At 45.5% G+C, this 25,830-nt stretch overlaps 1 protein-coding gene across 4 annotated transcripts in view; it reads left to right on the forward strand.

Moving 5' to 3' along the window:
• LOC124995993 (partitioning defective 3 homolog) overlaps nucleotides 1–24,235 on the forward strand; it is a 336,782-nt gene extending 312,547 nt beyond the window's left edge. For all 4 annotated transcript variants that reach the window (XM_047568781.1, XM_047568782.1, XM_047568779.1 and 1 more), the window contains 3 exons: nucleotides 5,259–5,379; nucleotides 15,593–15,714; nucleotides 20,959–24,235. In XM_047568781.1, coding sequence (XP_047424737.1) covers nucleotides 5,259–5,379; nucleotides 15,593–15,714; nucleotides 20,959–21,388 — 673 coding nt within the window. In that variant the 3' untranslated portion in view covers nucleotides 21,389–24,235. The remainder of the gene's footprint in view (nucleotides 1–5,258; nucleotides 5,380–15,592; nucleotides 15,715–20,958) is intronic.
• Nucleotides 24,236–25,830: the final 1,595 nt, after the last annotated feature.

Consider the following 25,830-nt stretch of genomic DNA (forward strand, 5'->3'; position numbering starts at 1 on the left):
ACAGATTGGCTGGTATATGCTGATTTCCTCTGAAGACGGTATAAAAAAAAGGTCTTATCTTTGTCCCTCTCCCCTTCGAAAATGACCGGCGGTAATGCAGATCTAATCTCTTTCTATCATCGTGGTAGGTCCCAAAGGCTGTCCATTTCCCCAAAAACGCCTCATCTTTCCGTCTTTGAAATAAATGAAAGTCCACAGGGCGATGGAATAAAGATGAGCTAAGCCTTTGACTTGATGCAAGATTGCCAAAGGGCCCAAACTTGAGAAGTCTGCCCCCTCATCTGCTGCACAGAGATACTGGGGCCAGAGTGAGAACCCAGATAATCTGATAGAATTTCAATCAACAGTGATCAGATAAGAAATAACAGAACGTCTGATTTTAAAGTCACACCGGAGCTCCAGCGGTTCGGGCTTTTTCTTCTTCTTTTTTTTTTTTTAAACTTTTGTCAGAAACGAACAGTCTGTGACAACTCACAGATTTCCTGTCAAACTTCATGTCTTCTAATGTTATCCTCAGGATTATGACTGTGCGCCTCTGCTGCCCGATTTTAACTGGCTGGGGCTGGCCTCTGACCCGAGGTATGGTCATATGACCTATGTTTTACTCTATGTGATTGGATTACTCCTTTATTAGCCGGTGGCAGCGCTTGTGGTGCATGCCTAGACTCAGCGCGACTTTGATCCACCAACAGAAGCACATAGGAGGCCTGTGGCATAGTTTGCAACTTGGGCCTAATCCTTGTGGTGTGTGAGACATCTGCCAAATCCTCCTGGATCAAAGGATGACTATTACACAGACAGCCATTCACATACCCCCAACTGCAGCTTTGGAGTGCTCATGACCCCTGTCAGCAGGTTCATTTAAAAACACAGGTGGGTTGGGGTCAAACAGACACATGCACATAACTGGTCCTGCAGTATGCTGCAAAATCTAATACATTTCTTGTAGAACTATATTCATCAGAGGATTGTTAGAAGCAGCAGCAGTAGTAGCAAATCTGCAGTAGTCAGATTGCACAGACAGTCCTGAATCCTCGTTTTCTGACCTGACTCCGCATGCCCGTCAGTTCACAGGTTCACCTCTCTGAATAAGCCTTCCGCCCAGGCTAGAAATACAGCCGTGGTGTGATTTCATTGAGTGCAAGCATCTCTAAAGGAGAGGGAGAAGCGATACGGGGAGAAGGAGGGATGGTGAGAGAACGCGTCGGCTCCTTTGTGTCCCCTTCTTTCTCTGCGTGCGTTTGCGTTGCAGTCGGTGCGTTTTGGGATGGAAGCGGCTAACCTAACCTAACAGACCGAGTGCTGACATTTCTGCCGGCGAACCCACACATCTGAATTTTCAGCAAATCTCATTATGCCAGACAGAATGAAAATGCCGGCTGTGAAAACGCTGTGGCATATGGATATTTTTATCTCCGCCATGTTTTTTAATTACATTACAGACAGTATCCAGTTTTCCACTGACGCACATTTTCACTGCAAACCCGTGTAATTATGATGCAGACAGCCCGGCCTGTACCCCTGAGTGCACTTATACAACCTGTGACCTTTTTCTCTTTTGCACAAACACACGGCTTATGGCAAACCGATGAGCAGTCCTCATTCATATTCTCTCATACCCGTCTATTGCCTGGGTGACACATCCTTCCTATTGGTTCCTATCGCGTTGCATGTTTGTCAGGCCCATTGCAGACATTGACATATTCAGAGGTGAATTTGCAAGCAGTGACACCGGATACATTGGCAACAACTGTGCTAACTAATTACACAACGAGTTGCCCAAGCAATTCGAAGCTCTCACCACCTGAATCCATGTTCTTCATGTACAGAGACGGTGGCCGTTAGAGTGATAGGGTGAGCTTCTGCTTCTTCCCCAAGGCTTCCAGCTCTATCTCTTACCAGATGGTAATATTTAAAAGCATGGAGCTCTTTTCAAGAATCCCATCAACTTGGTGCCCCCCTGGTGGGTGGAGGACCAAGAGGAGAAGCCCCTGCAGATAATCTAGATATTGAACAGGCCTCCTTTGAACTGCCGTGACGAATTCTCTCCTCGTTAAACCCATACCCGCCTCCCAGCTCCTACTGGGTGCGATTTCCATTTGTAGCGCTTTGAAAAATATATATCCAAGTGGTGTGCTTCTGCTCCTTTAATTTAAAGGAGATCTTGTCTTCGCTCATCTCTTCCCGCTCCACACCCTTCCATTTCACCCACCGCACACTTAAGCAGATCTTTTTAATATACAGGCCATCACTCTTTGTTAGACTGAGGCTTCTGTGGGTGAGAGCAGGGCAATAGGTCTTATTATGTAGAGAGTGTATATGGACTCAAGCAGTCTTGTTTATAGCCCGAGGTTCCTGGGTCCCCAGCTGGGTGCCCTAGCCCAATGGTGCATGTTTGAGATGCTGATGGTAGCGCTGATCCTCCCCAGAGGGTCAAGCTGCAAAATTTACGAGGCTGTTTGTTTGTAGTCAGCCTGGTCTCCTCTCTTTGAGCAGCCTTGGGGATTAGGCTAATTGCACACACTGGACTTCACATACATCTATGTTTGGCGTTTTCCCACCCATTACCGGCTTTGTCAAAACCTTTGACAAACAAGGATGTTTGGCATACTGCAACAAATGTGGATGATGAATGAGGATATCTGAGAAATTTAAGTAAAATGAATTCAGAGATGCAAATATGTGTGGGCACGGTCCATATTATCCCCATTTTTGTGCATGCAAAAGGTCTTCAGGGTCACAAAGCCTCAAGTCCATGCCAAAGAGAGTTCATCCCTCCCACAGAAAAAACCCCCCCTGAACGGACTGCCACACCTCGTGTGCAGTACAGCCATTTCTTCTGTTCGGAAGAATTTGTTAAATTTCACATGACGCATGTTCAAAAGCAGTCAACCAACAACAGCCACACTGGCCTTTTTGGGAGTTGGGCCTTTAGAGAAACCGGTTCATATTTTGCATTGATATTCGACCTGGGTATTCTGATTGCAAGTAGCCAGCTTTAAGTACCTGAGATCACACCCGGCAATAAAGTACGTCGCCACATGAGTCCCCCAGCCAGCCACTTGGAATCTGATCTCAGTTTCACATCCTATTTGCAAATACACACCAACCCCATTCGTGGCACAGCAGAATATTATAATAGCTGCTGTCTGTAATGGATTTCTACCAACCGCTGTCTCAGGATCGCAAACAGCACTGTTTGATGTGTTTGCATCATGACTTGGGGAGATGATACATAATGTGGAACAAGCTGTGAAGTCTCTCGCCTTCTCTCGCCAAAAGCACACGCGTTAAGTTATTATTCATTTATTGATCTCCACCCTGACGTTAGGTACGTTAGCGTAAGCTATGATTATGACTTGCACCCTCAAAACGTCTATGCGCGCCCTAATTTCACTGCTGCGCTCTTTGAAGCAGTGCAAATATCTTGAAATGAACATAAATAAAGCTCACTGAGCTCCTTATATACATCAGCATAATGTCAGTAATTAACAATATGCCAATTTCAATGTTTTTTTTATGCCAAAATTATACCCCGTACTCACAAAAATCATATAATCTGTTTATTCTTGTACTTATCATTTATCATCAACAGCTTCAGCGACAGAATATTCTAAAAGGCCATCATTATTAATGAACAGACGGCTCTTATGGCGCTTTTTTTTTTCTTTTCAGGCGATCATTTCTAATAATGGTTGTGTGTTGTTTTTTTCTGTGAGCGAATGAGGCAAAAATCTCCAATCTCTCAGTATGAGAGCAAGCAGCTGGAAGCTAGCAGTGGAAACATGTAACTCTTCTGTAGCACGTTTGTGGTCAAGAGAAATATAAACTGGTATGATTGCAATTTAGTGATTTCAATTATGTTATATTGCATTTGGTATTTAACCGGCCTCAAGTAAACAGAGAGAGAACATTGATTTTGTAATGAACAGTAATAAAAGGACTTCATTGTCACTCTACACCCTAAAAGCACAAGCTACCTCACACCCCAGTGAGCAAATTAATTGCCCACATCCACATTAAAAGCCTGTTCGTACTCCCGCACATTTCAAGCTATAGGAATCAAATGGAGTAAAACTAATACAATTGATCTGAATCAGGCAGTAGTAAAAAAAAAACAAAAAAAAAACACGATAACCGGGTTTGGCCAAGTGCTTCCCTGGGGCGTGCACCGAGAATCCATGCATCCTTTTTGAACTGCTGTTTATTGTTGCTCTTAATGGAGCTTGATTGGCAGTATGTCCTAGTGCCCATTATCATCAGAAGGATGTGCTCATTCTAATCTGTAATTATCGCCGTAATTGCGCCTCAGAATCCTCGGGGCCCAAATAAGCAATCACTTCCAGGGCTGGCGTGCCACCTGTAAGTGCTCCTCAGGAGGACACGCACGGGCCCCCACTGTCAGGGTGACAGCTCCTCGTGTCGAGAGTCCGTTTTGGCGAACCTCCTCCTCGCTTCATTCGCCCGCGTTTCCCTGCTCTCGTTGGTGACGTCGCTTCTTTCCCGTCTCTCACATGCTCTTGATTAACCTTTCCCTTTTGCACTCCGCGCCATCACCAGCAACACCGCTCCTGCCTCCGTCTCCCTCGTCTCCTTCCCTCGCCCTATCCATCCCACTCCCTACATCCCCGAGCTCACATCGCCTCCCAGCACAAATTCCTGACCTTTGACCACTCTCATCTCTGTGGTATGCATAAATGCAGGCCTATTATCAAGCCGGTTGTCTCATCATAATTATGCTTTTTGTCATGCGCTGCCTCTGTAGCTGCTGATAAAAGGAGAGCCTGATTAAGCAGAGGGAAGGCTATTGATTCCTATTGACAGGGCCCTCAAAGCCGTTTAATGAAGGGGATGTAAATGAGGGTTTTCCACGGTGTTTAATGACGGCGCGCCATAAAAGGCCAACATTCTTCTGCAGTCTAAAAGGGACATGCATCACTCACAATGGTGCACGGGGGACACTTTTAGTTCTAGGGATGTTCGGGAGTCGCCAGTAGGAAGGCAGCTAGGAGAGGAAGAGAAAGCACATGGAGGTGTCGGTCAGATATGCAAACAGGAATCGTGACTGTCAGATCAAGGGATCCGCGGTACAATTTAGAGGGGTGTCAGTGAGGTCAAGTGAGTTATTTGAAAAGGCGCCTGTAACAACATTCTAGCTTCGGCGAATGTGCCAGGTGTTGTCTGAGTGAGGGGCTTGCTTAAAAATGGCATCCAAAAAAACAACCAGTCTCACATTTCTCAATTTGTCTCCTGCCCAGCAATCAGATGGCCCCCAGTAACCACGACCGGATACAGATGCTGAGGCACGAGTTCCAGCAGGCCAGGCAGGAGGAGGAACCCGAGGACCACCACCGCACCTACAGCTTCAACCAGCCACGGGTGAGTGTCTGGAAAGAAACCGAGCTCTGTGAGAATATAGTCCAAAAACACTTTGTACTCAAAGCTTCAGTATTTAAAAACCTCAATGCACCACTGGGAAGTTTCTTTTTTTTTCTTGGGACCTGACCTGACTTCTGAGTTGGACAGACGTCTGTAACGCAGCACTAATCAGTTTTTAATCTGTAGATCAAATGTGCTGTGGATAAAAATGCTACAGTAAAATGATGAGGCATAAGTAAATAATATTGACCATCTTGTGACAAGTACAAGTACAGTGTTCTGCTGGGACCTGGATGTTACTTAGACATGCACCACTCACCTAGACCAGACCATAGCAATGACAGTCCTTGAAGACAGCAGCCATCCCCAACAGGATGCAGCCTGATACATGCACACAGGAAAAAGAAAAAGAAAAAATAAATGGATAAAAATTTGAAAAACGGCACAAGGTGTTGACCTGGCCTCCAAATTCACTAGATCCCAAAATGATCAAGTATCTGTGGGATGATCCACGGAAACCCCTCCCCTCAACCCACCCTGTTACCAGACCCCACAGGACACCCTCATGTCCATTCTCTGATGAGTCCCAACTGTTGTGGAGGCACAAGGCAGAACTACACACTGTTCTACACAATATTAGGAAGGAGGTCATAATGTTATGCTTGATCTGTGTTCATTCTAACTGAGGTTTGTCACATTAAGTGGAAAAAAACAATGAGCGTAAATGTAATTAGCTTCATTATACTCATGGGAAGATGTTGTAAATTGCTGCACCCTTGGGACGAGCAGTAATAAAAGTCGTACTTGTGAAAGGAATAATAATTGATAAAGCACGGCCCAACACAATCAGAATCAGAATCAGCTTTATTGGCCAAATATGTGTGCACATACAAGGAATTTGACTTCACTTTTCTCATTGGTACCAGACAATTAGTTCAACAAAGTCCTCCACTGCTTTCACCCTGTATCCCTCTGCCAGACTGTCCTGACTCATGTTACTCAAACTTTAGGCTTCAGTCCCAAGCACTGCCAGATTTCTTTGACTAATTTCTGATTTCACAGTACAACTTTTGACCTGAAACTAATTGCTTATTACTCTGTCCGGGGCTTTTTTCTGTCTTGGAAATACGACACACATTTGGAAGGGAGGGAGGAGAGGAACAAGGGAGACATTTGACGGCAAGTGACTAGTCAGGACTTTGAGGCGAAGTCAGTGAGCCACACTGTTCATTTTAATTTTCGTCAGACTTGATTAAAGGGATTTTTAAATTAAAAAGAAAAATTTAAATTAAATTGCGGGAGGAGTCTCTTTAAGCCGTTCTCCTCTTCCGTGATTGATCTGTAACAACAATGGGATTTATTCTTCATAATTGGAAAAAATGTAATCATGTTAATTCCTTTGTTAATTCGTTCCAACCTGATCTCGTATCCCTTTCCGCTGTGCATTAAAAGTTCAGCTGTGCCTGGAGTTTAAGTAAAGCAAAGCGCTTTCATCTTATCCTGTGTTATCGCCGGTTATCTCAACATACAGGGTCACTATTAGCTTGTGGTTTGTTTGACGCATTTTAACTGTGTGGTTTGTTTGAGGTTATGCACCCTTTTATTTTAAACTTAATGGAATCCGGCAGGAATAACCACGTAGGAGCACATCAGAGGTCAAATATCTTTCTATTATCTATGTATTTTCCTGGTAATGGCTTCACACACATGGCTGTTTGTCTTATGTGACGTTGCTGACCTCGTTGCGCAGAAAAGGTGGCTAATTGCTGCACCAGGCAGTGCTATTTTCTAAATGAAGGGTCAGAGTGTCGGACCTCGAGAGTTAAAATATTTGACATGCAATTTTCTGGAGAATTATCAGTCGGTCAGTTAAATTGGCTCGGAGTGGCAGGAGCTAGGGAGAGTTTGGGTAAAGCATAGCAGCGCGCTTCCCACCATGTCCTGCTAAAGAGGACGGCAGACGTTATTTGCTCTGATTTGCTTCAGTGTTTGTCCAACTGATAGTTGAAAAAAACACTGAGCCGACGTCTATCGCTTCTTTTTTTTTTAAATCTTTCTGTCTCTTCATGTTCTCCCAGAGACGTTAACTGTTTGTTCAGCGCTAAGCAGTCTCGCTGACTCTTTCTCTCTGAGCCTCTGAGCTCCTAATTGCTTGTGATTGTTGACACTGTTCGGCGTTCCACAGTTACTCCGCTGGTAATAAGATATAAGGCCGGCCCTCGAGTATTGAAGTCTGTTTTATTAGTCCCCTTTCATCGTTATTTCAGTCCCGTGAACAAGGATTCACCGCGGCAGCGCTCGTTAGGAAGGACACAGGCGCACCCATGTTATACATTGACACTGATTAGAAGAACTCAAGGGAAAGCCTGTTTTAGTGTCGCCCATAAGCAGAGACGCAGCTTGTCAAAAGGCAAGACAGGCAACTGCTTGGGGCCCCAGGCCACGAGGGGGCCCCTCTGAGGGCTGACAAACTTTAAACTACATAGTGCAAAGTTTTGAGTGACAGCAGGAGCCTTCTCTAAGGTACACACAGCTAACACAGCACACACAACACATTTAATCCTTTTACATGTGCACGACTCATGTTTGTTCAGAGAGTCAGAAAGTCATTAAATAAAACAAGTAATGACTGTTAATAATATTAGCAATATAGCTAACTGAATGCTGCTGGTCAAGCCTTAATTGCATAGGCACACAATAATTAATAAGTTCTTTCTTAGACAGTTAGTTATGCAGAACAGTGTTTCCAGCCCATGGACTGTATATAATATGGACAGGCTTCCCCTTGGGCCAAACTGACGCCACTTTCTATACGGGCGGCACCATGTTGCGATATTTAAAGCCAGTACGGTCCAGGAGTGGAGCCACGTGAAGCCACGTTATTGATGACCCGTCCAAACTTCTTCCAGACACACTCACGTTTTCGTTTAATGTATACTACACTCTGCTCTGCCTCCACCAGTTACAAAGAAATGTTGGATTAGACACTTTATTTTTCGCCAGTTGTTCGCATAATGGTTGGCATGGCAACTGGTTGGCATCATGATGTCACATCCTGTTTCTATAGCGTCAAATAACTACCTAAAACAGCAATTCAGAAGAATTGACACTTGAGTATGCATTGCTATTATATTAACTAACTAAAATGATAGAAATCATCCTTCAAAAACATATTTAATGTATATTTTCATGTTTCAGTCCTCATCCACTAACATCGAGGGGGTGGGGCTTATGGCCTTGTTATCCATGACCAAATCTAGTGTGTACATCTTCACCAAGGGCCTCTCCAGTCGCCTCTGCCCATTAGCAGAATGTCTCCATCCAAGATGTATGGGGGATGTATTTTAATATGTGAAACCGGGAGTATGAACAAAAGAAAGAAAACATGAAATATGAGTTTCCATCTGAACTGAATATCTTTAGGCTACAAACTCAGTGCAGTGTTCATAAAGTGAACGTCTGCCTTTAAATGTGGGGTTTATAATTGTGGATGGGCATTAGCAATGATTTCAGAAAATGTTTTGAGCCACAGTGAAAATAACCTTGTGATTGTGTTCTTTTCAAACCCATTGGAGCTGTATTGAAATTGATATCCCCCTTCTGTTTTTTACCTGGGTTTCACTTTGTGTCATGACCGAACAATGTCCACCATGATGAAAGCGAAACCCTAATGACCTCCACTTTATAAATCAAAACATTCAGTGAATGGAACCGGAAAAAGACAAGATGCATGAGCGGGTGGTTAAATCCCCACCACATCAAAGTCTGCTGAACTGCACTTTGATGCACGTTGTCACTGAGTCCTTAAGGTTACATCGTAATGACTTCCATGCAGATCTACTGTACGGGCCAGAGCAGGAGCAGCTGCTAGCATCTCAAATCTGTGAATCTGCTGGAATATTTAGACTGTAGTTTTCTTCTTAAAACAAACAGCACCAGTCCACGATGTTTAAACTGATATTATAAATTAAAGTAATATTCATAAAACAGTATCTCCACAAGATCCATTAGTAGCTGTTGTGACTCATATCATATGATCTTCATCAGCAGACTGAGTTTTCCCACATGTCATAGAACTGAGGAGAGAACTCTTCAACACCCTGTGAGGAAGCAGATGGGCTTTGAAAGTTAAAAGTCCAGCCGTAACAATGAGTGCTTCAGAGAAATACTCTTACCTCAAATCAATTTAGTAGCTGTTCCGCAGCTTCAGATGTTCAAATTTTATGTTAGCACGCTAAACAACTAGCAGATGGATATTCGTACATCTCCTTAACCAAGATCCAAAGTGGCTATTGCTATTACTGCTGGTAGAAACAGGGAAGGGGAGGGACATAAAAATCCTGCCTTTCATTGGATTCGAATCCATCACACGCCCCTCAGTGCAGGATGAGTCATCAACATTTTTTATAGCATTTTTTTATTTTTCTAAAATAACATAATTGTTGTAACGTTAGACATAAAATAAGATATGTAACATATAAAACCTTATCATATTTGGTTTTGTGAAGAATATATTGATATTAACTGCAACATATACACCCGCAATGTAATAAACACTGACAGGAGTAAATAACATTGAACATCTTGCGTTAATTCAACGCTCTGCTGGGAAACTTTTAGACCAGACCAGACACCCCCACCTCATAGCAATGACACTGACAGGCCTCCGAATCATATACAAAACACACAGGCAGACACCACACATACCAGACACCACAGGACAGAAGGCCCATGTCCATTTACTGATTCACAACTGTTGTGGAGACACAAGGGACAATATCAGGCAGGTGGTCATAATGTTATGCCTGATCGGTGTAACATTGTTCCAGTACCAAATGTCAACCTCCACTGATTTGAAACATAAGGCTGGCACATATTCCTTTTTTTCAATCTTTCACATACATTTACAAGACAATGATTGAAATGAGGTGCAGCCACAGGGCGTACGGAGGAGTGTGAGGTGTTGGACTTCGTCTCTGTGGATGTGTCCTCTATTTGAGCGCTGAAGTACTGAGATCACGTACGTCTTCAGCGAGCGGCTGTAATGACAATGCTCAGGTCAGTCCTCCGTCCCCAGCTCCTCTTTAATGGTATAATGAGCAAGACACGAGAAGCCTTGTATAGCTCACAGCCCCCAAGCCAACAGACACGATTAGAGCTGGCGTGTTTCCTCCCAGTCCCTCCCTGCTGCTCCCTGAGAGGGGATTTCCAGATGTTCATCGTGAAGCACTATGTATTTTGTGCATTTTTTTTCACTCTCTCTGTCCTCCTTTCCCTCTCTCTCTGGCATTAGATTCGATTTATGCTGTGCGGTTAGCACACCAACGGGCATGACCACGCAGAGTCGTGTGAGCCGGTGCCTTGGATCAAACAGCATATTGTGAAACCACTTATTTATGTGAATTATTTTCATTTTACTATCGATTCGTCCTCTGCTACGAGGACACATACGCCTGCAGACATATGTTGTGTTAAACCAAACATCGGTTTCTGTGAATGTAGTGCTGTCCGGTGTTGTAATATGCACCGCCAGCTCCTGCCTATGTGATCATGTGAAGAATAAGCCACTTTTAGCCACAGTCACTTGACTTCCCGGGGGCTAAAGGTTGGAGTTAAGATAAAGCACGGAGTGTGTTGTACGAGGCTGCCAAGCAGGGCTGTATGGCAGTTATCTGAAGAATGTAGCACTAATGCTGGAGGAGCTGGAAATTAGGTAATGCAGGACAGAGATGAGCAATGGAACAACGGAAGGCAGAGCTCCACTTGTCTCATGATATTTGCAGCATTCCCACAATTATTGTTGCATATTGTTGGAAAATCAACAAATCTTGTACATCTGTGAAGATTTTGTTTTTCGTGTTGTTTTTTTTTTTTTTTTTTTGCAGCACTTAGAAGATTCTGTTCCTTAAAAATAAATGCTTATGACACATGTGAGGATCATTCTCTCCTCTCAAGCTAAAACATATTTCGTGCTTTTCGACTACCCTGACAGTTCTGATGCTTCTTCTCGGATTGCTCAACTATGCTAATGCGCTAATGCTAGGCCACATGCATACATGTTTTGTTGTGGTTAAAACTCCTGTAAGCGAGTAATCACACACAAACAACAACACCTTTATTTAGCTGTGTGGGTTTGTTTCTCACAATGAATGAAGTATTGTTGTGCTTCTCGCACAATTTGTCAAATTAAAGAGACGCCACACATCTGCCCTCATTAATATGCATCTGCACACTTGTAAGCGTGGCGACACGTCCCTCCATTTTTATTGCACGTTTTTGTAGATGCCAACTGTTGCTCCTGATAAGATGGGGCGCGAAGAGGAGAGCAAAATGATTCCACTTCTCGTACGCACACGTTAATCCATGCAGATATACCGATCAGCCACAACATTATAGCCACTGACAGGAAAAGTCAATAACACTGATCATCTTGTGACAATTCAATGTTCTGCTGGGAAACTTTTGGACCTGGCATTCATGTGGATGTTACTTAGACATGTACCACCCACCTAGATCAGACCAGGCGCCCCCACCCCATAGCAGTGACACTCCTTGATGGCAGCAGCCATCCACAGCACGATGCAGCCTGACACAAAAATGCTTTAGTAACATGAAGAACAACACAAGGTGTTGACCTGGCCTCCAAATTCACTGGATCCCAAACTGATCAAGTATTTATGGGATGATCCACAGCGGCCCCTCCCCTCAACACATAGGATCCAAAGGCCCCCACTAGCAACATTCTGTTTCCAGACACCACAGGACACCCTCAGAATGTCCATGTCCATTCTCTGATGAGTCACAATTGTTTTGGAGGCACAAGGAAGACCTACACAATATTAGGAAGGTGCTCATAATGTTAAGCCTGATGGTGTATGTTGAATTAAGAAAAATCTCATGCATTGTGCTGAAAATAAGTGAGTGGAGATGGCCAATCCAGTCTCCCATTCCCTGTGGTTTGTCAGGCCTGGAAATGGCAGACCACACTGCTTGCTCTCAGACAGATGCTCTGCCTGGAGCCGCACAACCCTGCAATCACAAATGAACTGGGCTCGCTTCTAATAAATTGGCGGAATTGGGCCGCCATGCTGACTTTTAAGAGAGAGTCATTATCCAGCTTGGTCCTTTGTCAGGATGTGGCGTTTCACTGCCGTTCTATCACTTTCTTCTCGTTCTGTCTGCCCATTAGCAACTTAAATGTCTTCCATATGTCTGTTTGTGTACGGCTCTCTTAAAACTGTTCCCTATGTGGTGGCCTATAAACGCAGCCTCGCGAGGGGGATGTGGGCGGTAGAGCCATGTGTTAGTGTTGACCCATCGCAGCAACCTGCTTTGATATCTGGAAGGTTCGTGACCGGCTCTGAACCTGGAAATATTACACCGTCATTGTCTTGCTTGTGTTTTCAACTTCTGACGCTCAACTCCCATCCAGCTGCTTGCCTTGGCTTAGTGTTTTTTTTTTTTTTTTTTTTTTGATAGCTGCAAATCATTTTCATGATTATGCCCCCCCTCCCTTCTTGGTTCTTATGTTTAAACAGGTGGAGATTTGTCCTTTCTTTTTTTTTTCCTCCCTACTCTGTCTCCGACACCATCAAGGAAGCGGGAGGGATAAAAGCGTGCTGTATTGACATCATTTTTCACATTATTGGATGAAAACAAACACGGACGTCTCTTTGATTCGATTTCAACAAATGTCATGTTTTATGTGGCATTGTATTCCAGGCCTAACATGGAATAATCTGATTCTCCTTCCCTGGATAATGCCATTACACTGACTGATTTTCTCTCCTGGCTATTTCTCATGCATTTCTCTCGGCATGGCGTCATCCACCTCAACCCATCGGTCTAAAAACTGAGGCGTCGAGCTCTTCCAGATTCCTCACCACATCCTCTCCAGTCGCATCAGGAACTTTTACTGTGCGTGACTAATTATTTTCTCACCGCCGCTTTTGGCTGCAGGAAAATAATTTCTCCCCCCCTCACCCCCACTACTTACAGTTAATCTGATATTCGTTTATGTGCTCTACACCTTCAGAGCCGGAGGAACGTGTTGTTGCTAGTGAAAGCTGAAACATATGAGTCCAATTCACTTCACCCACATGGAATACTATTATGTTTTCAGGACTCGGAGGGCTTGAGAAAAGGACTCACTATTGACGCTGAGTGAAAGGTAATTGCGCTGTTATTGCAGCTGTCCGAGTGAGGAGGAAAGCAGCCATTTCAGGAACACAAGACGCTTCCAAGTAGAGATTTTTACGGACAGCATTTCTGTTCCGTTGCCACTCTCTCTGACCAGCTCTATAAAGCACATATTGTACAGACAGATGTTTCAGACCTATGAAAATATTTTTTCAAGCCATCAGCAACTGAAGATACTGTTCAGTTTACGGCAACCTTTTCATCCGACAGTTTCTCACCTAAAAGATGCATCAGACATAACATTATGACCACCTTCCTGATATTGTGTAGCTCTCCCTTGTGCCTCCAAAACAGTTGTGACTCATCAGAGAATGGACATGGGTCTTCTGAGGGTGTCCTGAATGTTGTTAGTGGACGCTTTTGGGTCCTATGCATTGAGGGAACGGGGGCTTATTTAGATCCCGCACTTGAATGCCATCAAGGAGTGTCATTGCTGTGGGGTGGAGGTGCCTGGTCTGGGTAGGTGGGTGTTACATGTCTAAGTAACATCCACACCAATTCACACAAATGCCAGGTCTAAACGTTTCCCAGCAGAAGTCTGTATTGTCACAAGATATTTACTTACCATACAGTTGTTCTTATGTAATGGCTGATCGGTGAATATAGTAGGTTGCATCGGTTGGCTGGTAAATTGCTTTGTCACTGCAGACAAATGATTGCAAGCACATCTCTGTATTCAGTCTCAGCTCAGTTGACATCTTCCCGAATGGAGAGAATTGCTGTGTTCACGTCAGCCCTAACCAACTGAAAACAGAAAGTTGGTTCCACTCAAGCCATCCACCACCACCTGCCCGCTACTTTACCGCCCAAGCCTTATCAAAACCGACACTCGGTCAAGTCACGCCTGCGACACCTCCTCAGCTCGCTCCTGTTTAATTGGCTTGTCATGTTCTTTCATCAGCCAGCTCGTTAGCGGAGAGCTGGTGTTGAGGGAGATGATATCTCCATGTCAACCTCACAGACGATCAGACAACAAACACACACACGCGGCGGTGCAGGTTGCTGGTGTGTAGTCACACGCGCACAAACGTGTGAAGTGAAGTAGCGACTGGTAATACTCATCTGTGTTTTATGGGCTCAGCGTACAAGTGGCGCCTCCGTCCAATTTCTCTCCACTGCCAAACTGATGCAAACTGTCGTTACCGAGACGGCGGACAGACAATTCAAGCATAAGCAGAAGAGCAAGAACCGAGTTCTAAAGCCTTTATTGAAAAGAATTCTCTGAAATGGAAAGACATAGTTAATGAAACAAACATGAATCAACAACAACTGAAGGTACAGCTGGGGTAAAGGGCCGGAGTAAAGATGAAGCCTTACGTTCTGGTGATGCCCATTATTCCCTGGGTTCAGGCAGTCATTCCCTGCAAAGGGGCCTCAGTTAAGTCTGTTAAGGAGTGTGTTTAAAATGGTTGTAAAAACCTTCCACCTCCATGTCAACCTTCATTTTCACAATGACAATATTCAGGAATAAGCATGGCGTAAATTATTTATCATCGTTTTACTTGGCCTGTCAACACAACTCAAAAACTGGTATATAGTTTGAAGGCAGCACTTTCTACACAAGTTGAAATGGGTCTCTGATCACTGCGTCATCTTAAACTGGTCTTAAACTCTATAATCTAAGTGCCCCTCAGATCATTTTTGGAAACTTAAACCTTACAACGATTACGCCGCACTTCTCCGGTAGACTGGGGATTTGTAATTGAAAGTAAAAATGATGTGTCTAATATCTGGGAGAAGTTCTCCTTCCAGATCATTACCAGGGGACCTTTCATCCACTGGCACAGGTGCACTTTTCAGAGCCGCAGCCATCGTGGAATCACACCTGCTAACTAGGTGTTCCCCCGAGGCTAGATCAACACACGGGAGGCATCACACTGTCACACCACCTGCCGCGTCGAGGGAAAGATATTCCACCGTCTACGTGTGAATGAGTGGCGTGGTGCTGGTTCGGAGGCAGCCGTCGGAAAGGGCTTCATTCGTGTCCTAACTTTGTGCGTGTGGTCTTTCACAGGTGAGCAATGGGACGGAGGCACAGAGCGGACGGCATTCCGTAACAGTGGACTCTCAGGTCCAGAAGCAGCAGCAGGACGACAGTTATCAGCAGTCACAGAGGCAGTACAACTCCCTGACACGGTGAGACATCCCCTCCCCCCCATCCCCCCTCTCCCGTGACTTATCACGTCCTAACTGCCCTTTTCTCACCCCTTCATTTGACTTTTTGCGATTTCCATCAACTTCTTTTCCCTCATATTTTCCTGCCTTTATTCTTTTGGAATCTTTTTTTCCCCTCAGTTTTCCTTTAGCATATCTCTGTGACTCAAAGTCAACCGCCACAGAGACACTTTCAACTCATCTCCCGACATTTAAATGATTCTTAGCAAAACTCTTTGAATGGAATCGTTTAATGTGATCGCTTAGAATTGCTTGACTGATATTCAACTTCATTAAGTCGACGGCGACCTCAAGAAAGTGGCGAGTTTGACACGAGCGTCGGCCCCCCCTTCCCTCGTAATGACTAACAGCTCCGGCGTCGCGTTCTTAAAAGGAGTGTCCTCTCCGCAATCTCTTGTCGCCTCGCGCAGCTCGAGTTCGGAGCTACGGGCACCACTCTTCATCTCCTTGTTTCCATCCTTTTGCATATTTGTCAAAGAGATGCCGATGAAGCTCGCCGTATCTCGAGGGGAAACTACCAATATTTGCAGCCCCTGACTCGGCTCTGACGCGTCTTTGTCCGTCCCGTCAAGCGTTCTAATCTCATTTGGGTCCGTGCAAAATTCAAAACCAACCGCTGCTGGTGGAAAATCCACAATTGAAGCTTTACACAGAAATTCTCTATCTGACTGAGTGACTCTAAGGTTTGCAATGAATTAAACATCCTTGTTAAATATTCCCAGTATGCAAGCAGTGAGCTTTTAGTTTTATGAAATGTACATTATGTTCTTAAATTCCCTCAGCGGAGTCTGATTTATTTTGCTACTTGCCAGTTTAAACAAAGGCAGAACACTTAATGTGTGTGTATATATCTTATGTGTGCACGTGTGTGGTCCTTTTTCCTTCTTTGGGCCAGAGTAACTCTAAAGCTCTCCTGTGTTTCAGTCTCTCCCTGCACAAACACCAATCATCTCTCCTTCCCCTTTCGCTCCCCTTCCGCCTCTGAGCAGTCACAGTTCGGGTCGATTAAAACATGTTCCTGTCCATGGCTATGGATTTGCAGTCCACACGGACACGTAATCAATGTGGTTGGTATAAGCCACACTGATCTATGCCTTCCCTTCATAGGTGTTATCTGCTGGCATCTCATGTGATGTGACAGTTGCCTCGAGGCATCCCCCTCTCTGCGAGTTGCTTCTCTTGGGAAAGTTCGCCTAGCTGGGCAAAAAGCCCAGCCGAGCGCAGCCTTTGATATGCATTCCTCTCATAATCTCACAGCGTCTTTGAGCAAAAGAGTCGCATGAGCTCAGGCTTGACGCTTGACCCCGGCTAAGACTCGGGTCCCGGCACGGCTCCTCATTAAAGAGTCTGCAGTCCCACGTCCCCACATTAATAACCGCGTCTCGTTTCCAACTCCAACCACCTCTCCTTTGGAAACTCCTTCTCTTCCAAAACAGGAAGTCTGAGCAGCCAAGCTTAAAAGGGGACATTCCCTCACAAATAAAAAAAGTACAAAACCCCTCCAACCCAGAGAGGTCCTGGAAGAAGCCATGGTAGCTGGTTATCTGATGACGGCCAGGCTTAGCTCGCTGTCTGGGATGTGAGCATTGGAAGTGCAGTAATGAAGGCTTGTTGTTGCAGCAGGATTAGCGGTGACAGGCAGCGGAGGCCGTGGGGCGGGGGCCGGGAGAGGGACGAGTGTTTTAGTGGGAATGAGAGGCCACTGATTAGCCTGAAAGAGACGCTCTCACACGCTAACAGACGCACCAGCGTGCACGGGGATGCCAACGAGATAAGGCCCTTAATGGTGGCCTGTGTCAACCGCCAGTAGCTTTTCCCCGCGAACCGTGCTCCGCTCCACGCTCCAAAGAAAACATTATTCCAGGTTTGTGAACAATTTATTTGCACAATATAGAAACGATTGTTCCATTGCCCACTGGACGCAGCTTTGGCTTTTTCCTAATCGTTTTCAGTCCCTGCGTGTGTGTGCGCGCGCGCACGCAAACATTCTCCTCCTTCTCGTAAACTCTGATTCTTCCCAGCTGGTTTTAAAGAAACACACAGCGGCCACAAATTTCTCCTGCGAGCCAACTTCCTGGCTTTGTTTGTTATTTTCTGTCATTCTAAATTTACCCCACTCTTTGGCATGATGAAGTTTCCCATCCCCTCCCCGCTGTAAACGCAACTAATCTACTTTGTGACATATTCTGGCGCAGGAGTAGAGGTGATAAGAGAACTAGATTCCCTGAAGCATCAATCACGTTCGCATTCCTGTGGAACAATGCCATCTCCGCTCCCAAATCTTTTTTTTTTTGCCCCCCCTCCCTCAACGCCGCACTGCTTTAAAACCCTAAAAGGTCGTTGTGGAAACGCAGATCGCCGCTCGGTGCAACAGGCGTCCTGGGTTTCTAAACAAGCGGCTCCCTGATGAGCGGCGTTGGCCGCTCCGTAAGCCAGGCCTGGGTGTAAATGCGTGGCGTCTCGCCCAGACAGCAGAACCCAGATACGGAGCATGTGGTGGGGCTCTCTCTGCAGTCTGTCCCTGCATCTGCCCCTCCGCCAATTACCCTCGTACTCACACTGCATACATTCAGCAGAATCAGACGCTCCGCTTGCGTTACACTTGTACAGCGCGCACTGTAAAATGCACGCACATTTGTCCGCACATGTGTAAATGTGAACCTCACAGAGGCGCGCATGCTTTACCCCACGGTGCCGCGTGTTTCATCTCTTTCCCCTCCTCTACACTTTATGCACTGCGAGGGCTTTCATTAGTAATGCTGGCAGCGTGGGACTCTCATATGTTTAATAATGGAAAGTTCAGTGTCAGATGTTTTATTTAATTTGCCTGAAAATTGCGTTGCTTGAAAAACCCGGAGATGTCACACAAGGGGTTAATAACAGCCCTGATGCGGGTACCTGCGCGGAAAGATTCGATTGAGGCGCGCCACGGATTTCACCTGCTAATATCGCCGCCAGAACACCAGGCTTCACGCAATTATGTTTATGAGGGATTAATATCGTGCCGTAATTAGGAACTGCCAAACACTTTTTTTTCTTTTTTTTTTGGAAGCTTGAAACTTAGTGTTTGAAACTGGATATCTAACAAAAAAAAAAAGAAAAAGAAAAGTTTTGCAAGACTGCAACTGGGAAGTTTTGAGGGGCTTGGGGACTGCCTTTAAAGTCTGGGAAACTAAAATCTAATCTCTTCAAGTATAATTTTATATTTCAGTTTTCCTTCTTCACAGCTGCAGCACCAGTTTTAACAGTGTTTCTCAAAAAAATTTGGTCCAAAGAAATAAATAAAAACAATCAAAGCCTCAAAAGTGCAATACTTAATTGTGAAAGTTTGCCAGATCTACATACGTATGTAGTGGTGGTCGTAGGTTCTAGTTGGCCCTTCCAAACTAGCATAATCTGTCCCAGAGTAGATAGAAGGTTCCTTCTTGGGGTTTATGGAGTATTTTTGATGCACAGTGTTTAAAGGAGTTCATGGTTGCCATTCCAAAATATGCCAAAAGGTATCCTCAGATGGTTTTGCCTGCCTGTGGGTGTGCTCATGTACATTCACACTCGTATCGCAGAGGACCTTTCTGATACAGCGTTTGCAGTGGCCACTTTTCAGAGATTTGGCCATGTAGTTGGAGACTTGGGAGTCATGTGATTGTCTGCCTGGTTTTCTAAAATAGACGGTCTGACAGAAGAGTGCTCTTAACTCAGGTTTACTGCTAAGGATAGAAAAAATATACAATAATATATGCATAGATTTTTGCAAGTCTTCAATACCTTTTTTGAAATTGTGCAAAACATTTTTTTATTTAAATTAAAACTTTTGGAAACTTTTTTTTTTTTTTGCAGTTTTTAATTATGGAGCCATAACGTCCCATACGTGTTGCCTTGTTTCGTCACAGTCGTGCAGAGCTGTGTCCGCGGCGAGCAGGCGGCCTGCAGAGAACACTTTGCTACTTGTGTGTCATCAGAAACCTCAAGAAGTCAATCGCAGGTCTCGCAGTCCACGAGTAGCATCTCTGCAGCTGTTGCACAAATGTATAGCTGTATCTTCTGAGTGGATGAAACGCTGCCTGTGTGGCCTCCGCGGTTACGACATAACAAAGCGCGACTATAAAGAGGTTATATTTTCCGCATGTGGTTTGATCAACTGCGTCCTCTGATGTTCCCTCTGCCGAACAACGTTTTGCACTACAAAGTAAGAAATCAGATCCATTGCACTCATTTTAAGGTTTTTGATTTTATTCAGTGACAGAGCAATAAACTATGAACAATGGGTAGCCTTGTCTGCTCCCATCACCTTCTCCAGGAATGAGACTGACATGAATTGCAGGTGTTAGGTCCTGAACGCGTGCAGGGCCGCTATCTCCCTCTGCAGTCTTCTGCCGTGAACTCCAAACCCTTTTAAGCTCGCAGTGGGTCGGTGAGGCGTGAATGGGATTTCTCTTAGCACCCTCGATGCAAAAGACACTGTCACGGGTCCTCCATCCAACGTCAGCTTTAATGGATCCTAATAATGGACGAGCGGCCTCAACACTTAGGCCAAAGACCTAGCAGCTTCCAAAGATGGCTTTCCACGGCCAATTTTTGGAACAGTGGAACATGTGGGGTGGAAATAATGCGTGCGGTGTAGTTTTTGTTTCGGTAGGAGACGTAATATGCGTGCGTCTTGTACCATCCTGTCAGTGTGTGGGGCTGGAAGGCAGTCTGAAGACGAGTAGAGGGCGGGTAACGCCGTGAGCCCTGCCATTACTCTGTCTGTTCCATAAGTGCAGCCGTCTGCAGCTCCCAACAGGAGTTAAATGGATGAAAGCGGCCATATTTTTTTCTTCCTCGCGGAGGTCTTAACATTTGTGTTTGTTTACAGCGTGGAACTAATAGTGCTGCGGGCGCTCGGAGCTTCCTCCGTTTGTTTCCTGCCTCTTTCATGTCGCTCGTCTTCATGTCACCGGATTCAGTGCAATCACGCAGCAGTCTAAAACAGATCCCTCCTCGCTCCACTCATGTCACTTTCAATATTTTTTTTATTTTCTTTCTGTGAAGAGCGTCGCCGCATCCTCTTTTATTCCGACATGTACAGTTCCTTTAGAATACCCCATCAATAGCACTGACCCAAGGGTTGCTGGAGAGAACCCTCTGAGCAGAATTACCGCCTTCCTTCTACCGCTCACGAACCATTCAGAGTGACTTGACTTCTGTTTGTCTCTGTGTGTTTAGGCAACCTCGCAAGAACCCCAGCACGGTGTCCCAGGACTCATGGGAGAGGGCGTACATGCCGACGGACGGCTTCCAGCCATCCAAGGAGAACCCTCGCTACTCCGGAGGCCAAGGGTCACGCAACGGCTACCTGGGGACGCCCGGCTTTAACGCTCGCGTCCTCTTAGAGACCCAGGAGCTGCTGAGGCAGGAGCAGAGACGCAAAGAGCAGGAGGCCATCAAGGCCCGGCCGCCCCCTGCGCCGGAACCCCCCGGGGGCGGCGCCTTCGACCACAGCAGTGACCACTCTCAGGCCCCTGGCTCGGCACCACCGAAGCCCCCACCTCAGTCCAAGGGCCCCTACAGACAGGACGTACCCCCGTCGCCTACGCAACTGGCCAAGCTCGGCAGGCATCACGGCTCAGAGAAAGGGAGGCTGTTTTATTCCTGAGATGGCGACTGAGAGGCGATTAGGACTGATCCCAACAAGCATTTACAGTGATACAAGGAGGCAGGGCAAGATGTCAGTTTTTTTATATAACATGATGAGATACAAAGATTTTTATGGGACTGTTGTTATAAAATGTTAATATTTAAGGAAAGATTTTTTTTTAATGGTATGAACTTTGATGCTTTTTAGCTGTCGAAAAAGAAATGTTTTATTGTCCACAATCATCTAACGACACGAGTGCCTTCTAGTCCACTGATTGTTCACCCTTTGCGGGCATCGGCCCCGTGTTTTGGTTTCACGCAGTCAATCTGGGCGGTGGGGGCATTTGACGGCAGCCTCGGCGCAGCGTCGTAACGCCTAGTGCAGGACACAGTCCAGGCAGCTTTCAGAGCCCCCCGGGGACGGGGTGGCCTGACTCGATCCCGATCAGAATGTGAGTCTGGTGACACGCGGTTTGGATGTAATTATGAGGCGTGTTTCAACTCACACAGAGAAGAAGCTGACAGTCCTCCGACCAATCAGAGCTGTATTTGTAATCAAATTCAGACCACGCTGCTGTTGCCGCATTTCATCTGTTGTGCATAATCAGTTTCCAGCGGAGTGACTCCAGGCCAATGTAACAGAAGTTGGTCTGACCTCCAGGCTAAGGGCAGGGATCTTAGTCTATAGAATGTAGGCTGCTTTATCAATCATTACACTGTATGTGCAAGGTTTGTGTGAACTGTTTGAGTTTTTGGCTTTGGGCGTCAGCACCCTGCTCCCCTCCTCCTTAGTTCAAGAAAAATGGCCCTTTTGGTTTCAGACACAGGACTAACTGAGAGAACGTATCTTCTCTCCGCCCCCCCCCGCTTCCACTGAATATGATAATCCTGAATTCTCTCTTCCTCTCCGCTGCCTGCTTTATCTCCGTTTTCTTCCTCGCATTGTCACTTCTCACCACACTGCACTCTCCCGGGAGGAAAGCAGCTTCACATCTCCCTTTATTCCTGCTCCGCTCCCCCGTCCCACCCCCCACCCGGGGAATCCAGCTGTATAAACGGGGTCAGGTCTGGGTTATTAATTAATGCGGCTCATCAAAAATTGAGCGCGGCCCTTTTTGCGCGCGTTTGTTGTCACGTGCGGCGAGGAGACGCAGAGGAGCGGCTACCTTAGCGGAGCGGCTCGGGCCTCGGCCTCGCCTAAAAAAGCCCGTCGGCCCTCGCCGCGTCTGAGCGGCTCCTCGCTGAATGTTTCATCAGGGCGGTTACGAGCGGCATCAGCTCCGCAGCGAGAGGCCTCAGCGTGGGACCGCCTGTTCGCGGGCCACATACAAATGGAACTGATTTTGTTTTCCTTCTTGATTATGTCCATTGATGGAAAACCACTCTGCGGCTTTTTCATTGTTCAATCAATAATTAGCGCCGTATTTTTTAAAGTGTGTAAAGTGTGTGTCTGTGGGAGGGTGGGTGTGTCTGTGTGGTCCTGCGTGGGTGTTCCTGTTGATGCACGAGTTTGTGCATCAACAGTACTCCATAACCCTTTCCCTGCCCTGCTGCAGGATCCTAGGGACACCTCCGCCCTTCCTGTTTACAGCAGTTAAAGATCTAATAACTTTATCAAATAGTTGACGTGTAGCCTCGTTCTCTCTTACCACAGGATTTGGGGTGAGCTTGTTAACTGACTGATGTCCAGACGGTTTGAAGCGTTCCTCTACTAGCGTTAGCAGATGAGTAGTGCTTCAGTTGTATTCTGACCCATCCCACGTTGCCAAGAAGTCTCTGGGAACTTACCCTACCAAGGAAAGCTGACTCAGTCTGGTTGATTAAGTGCATGTAAACATATATACACCTTTTGGAAGCTGCAGTGGAAACAATTGCACAGTTTTCTTTTGTCTTGTTTCTCAGCAGTCAAATGAAGTTGTGTGTTTGTGTTTTCTCCATAGGATAGTTTAGTCCGACCGTTCTCACGGTTCCATTAAATAAACGCCATCACGCGCGCGAGGGTACGTAACACGGCGCACCGGTGCTCTTGTTTGCCTAGCATTTTTCCAGCGTGCGCGCGCGAGTGTGTAGGAGGACATGTGTTTAAGTGTCGGCGAGCGCTGCCAGTAACTGGATGCTCCAATATGTCTGTGAATATGTCTTGGCAGCCATATGAACCACTTGGCTGCCGAGTGGGAGCGGAGCAGAGTTGTAGGAGGGAGAGAAGATGGGAGGCCTGACCTTGCAGATGATTCAGTCAATGGAGTAATCACAACTATTCCTCTGAGTCTGCAGTACAAACAAGGGGTTACCGTCGAGGCGGCGCTTGCTCTCCGCCGTCTCCTCTTCTCATCCTCTGCGTTTATCTCCTTCATCTGTCTGTCAGGTTTGATGCTGTCTGGGGGCGTCGGTTGGGGGGGTGAGGTGGGGGGGTTCTGATACAGCTGCTTTTTTAACTGATGTGTCTCATCATGAACCGGGAGGTGCCAGCAAGTGTTTTTTTCCCCGCCTTCTTTATATGCAAATTTGATAATATCCCATAATGCACATTTATTATTTGTGTAATTAATGTTTGTGCATCGCCTGTGACACATGGATTTTTCCCATAAAGTGTTTTATGTGTTTGTTTGTCGTTTTTTTTAAGTCCTTGGGAGAAATGAGAAATATATTGTCGGTATTTCACTGTGTTGTTAATGCCCATCCTTCATTGTGTTCTATTATCCGCAATATGGTACTATGCTGGTGAAAAATGACTAATATGTAAGCACCGTGCAATTTTCCTTTTTACAACAGTGTATCATTAAGACATTTTTCTTCTGATCTCTGTACATACGATATCCACTTTTTATTTTTTTTTTTCCAGTGAATAAATTGAGGGTAGTTTCAATCCTTGTAACAATAATTTCCCTTGATTGTGTTGCTTTAACATTCACAAATGGTTTCTGTCCTTGATAACACGGCAGCGAACGAAGACTCATAATTGAGTCTCTTATTTCTTGCTCCTACTGTGCAGCATATTACTGATTCATGAATTCAGAATGAAACACAGCTGAACTCCTCTTTTTCTTTTTCTTCCATTATGATTATAAATTGGCTATTCTCCTCCAGAGATACATGCATTTGAACTGGTTAAAGCTCATTGTCTTTCAGTCATCTGGTTGCCAGATTGTTCCTTGTTCCTTCAACGGCTAAAAATAAAAGAACGGTTCCTCTTATAACAGGGGAGGGGGGATGTTGACACAAGTTCGACTCCTGCTACAGCAACAGCCATACACTGGCACCAGCTCAAAATGTGGTTCCGAAGCTGGAGTGAGAGGGAAAAGTAGAAGATGAATTTAAAAAAAAAAAAAAAAACGCACGTACATCCTCTCTGTTGCTACATCTCTTTAATCTCCGTGATAGGTCACTGTGAGGGCTGGACAGGACGTCTTGCCTGAAGCTGGCTTAACTTCTAATAACTTCCTGTGATGACTCTGATGGTGATAAAGACAATAGTCGAATTTATGATGTTTGACTCCAGGGGAAAGGTTTTAGAGAGAAAGAAAGAAAGCATCACAGAACTCCTGCCAAATCTGCCTCACTCTGAGGAAGGGAGCGGATTTTGAAAGATCACAGTGGAAGTGTTCTGTACGGCGAGGAGGCGCATTCACCGGGGGATAAAGACATCCACTAGACTATATATCACCTCTGGGAATAAGAGTAAAATTAAGGTGAAGAGGGAGAGGAGGCCTAACAGTGCAAAAGTGCTTCCAACATCTCTTCTGAGCCACAGCCCATTGCCTTCCATATTACCTTTGATTGAGGGTCAATAGAGCCAGTGGCGACAAATGCATTTGGTCTTGTCCACCTGTACAGTCAGATGCATGTTAGAAACCCACAGCCATGTGCAAAGAGCTTTATTGTACACAACGTTGCAACACGTTTGGAGATCGTCTCAAGAGCCACTTCTATTTTCCAGAGCATTTAAACCCCTTTGGTTCTCTATTGGATTGAGATCTGGGGACTGTGGAGGCCATTGGAGTACAGTGAACTCATTGTCATGTTCAAGAAACTAGTTTGAGATGATATGAGCTTTGATGTTTGTACTAAGGGGCCCAGAGTATGACAAGAAAATATCCCCCACACCATCACACCACCACCAGCCTGAACCGTTGATACAAGGCAGGATGGATCCATGCTTTCATGTTGTTTAAGCCAGATTCTGACCCTGCCATCCAAATGCCACAGCTGAAATCGAGACTCGTCAGACCAGGCAACGTTTTTCCAGTCTTCTATTGTCCAGTTTTATTGAGCCTGTGTGAACTGTAGTCTCAGTTTCCTGTTCTTAGCTGACAGGAGTGGCACCCGGTGTGGTCTTCTGCTGGGTAACATCAGAGATATTACACAAAACTTATGGCTCCTTGTCGATTATTATTATGAAAACGTTTCCAAATAACCAGAGAAACAAGAAATCAGGAGAATAAAATGAAGCGTTAAAATACA

The sequence above is a fragment of the Mugil cephalus genome, chromosome 18 (assembly GCF_022458985.1).
Source record: "Mugil cephalus isolate CIBA_MC_2020 chromosome 18, CIBA_Mcephalus_1.1, whole genome shotgun sequence".
Classification (NCBI taxonomy): Eukaryota; Metazoa; Chordata; class Actinopteri; order Mugiliformes; family Mugilidae; genus Mugil; species Mugil cephalus.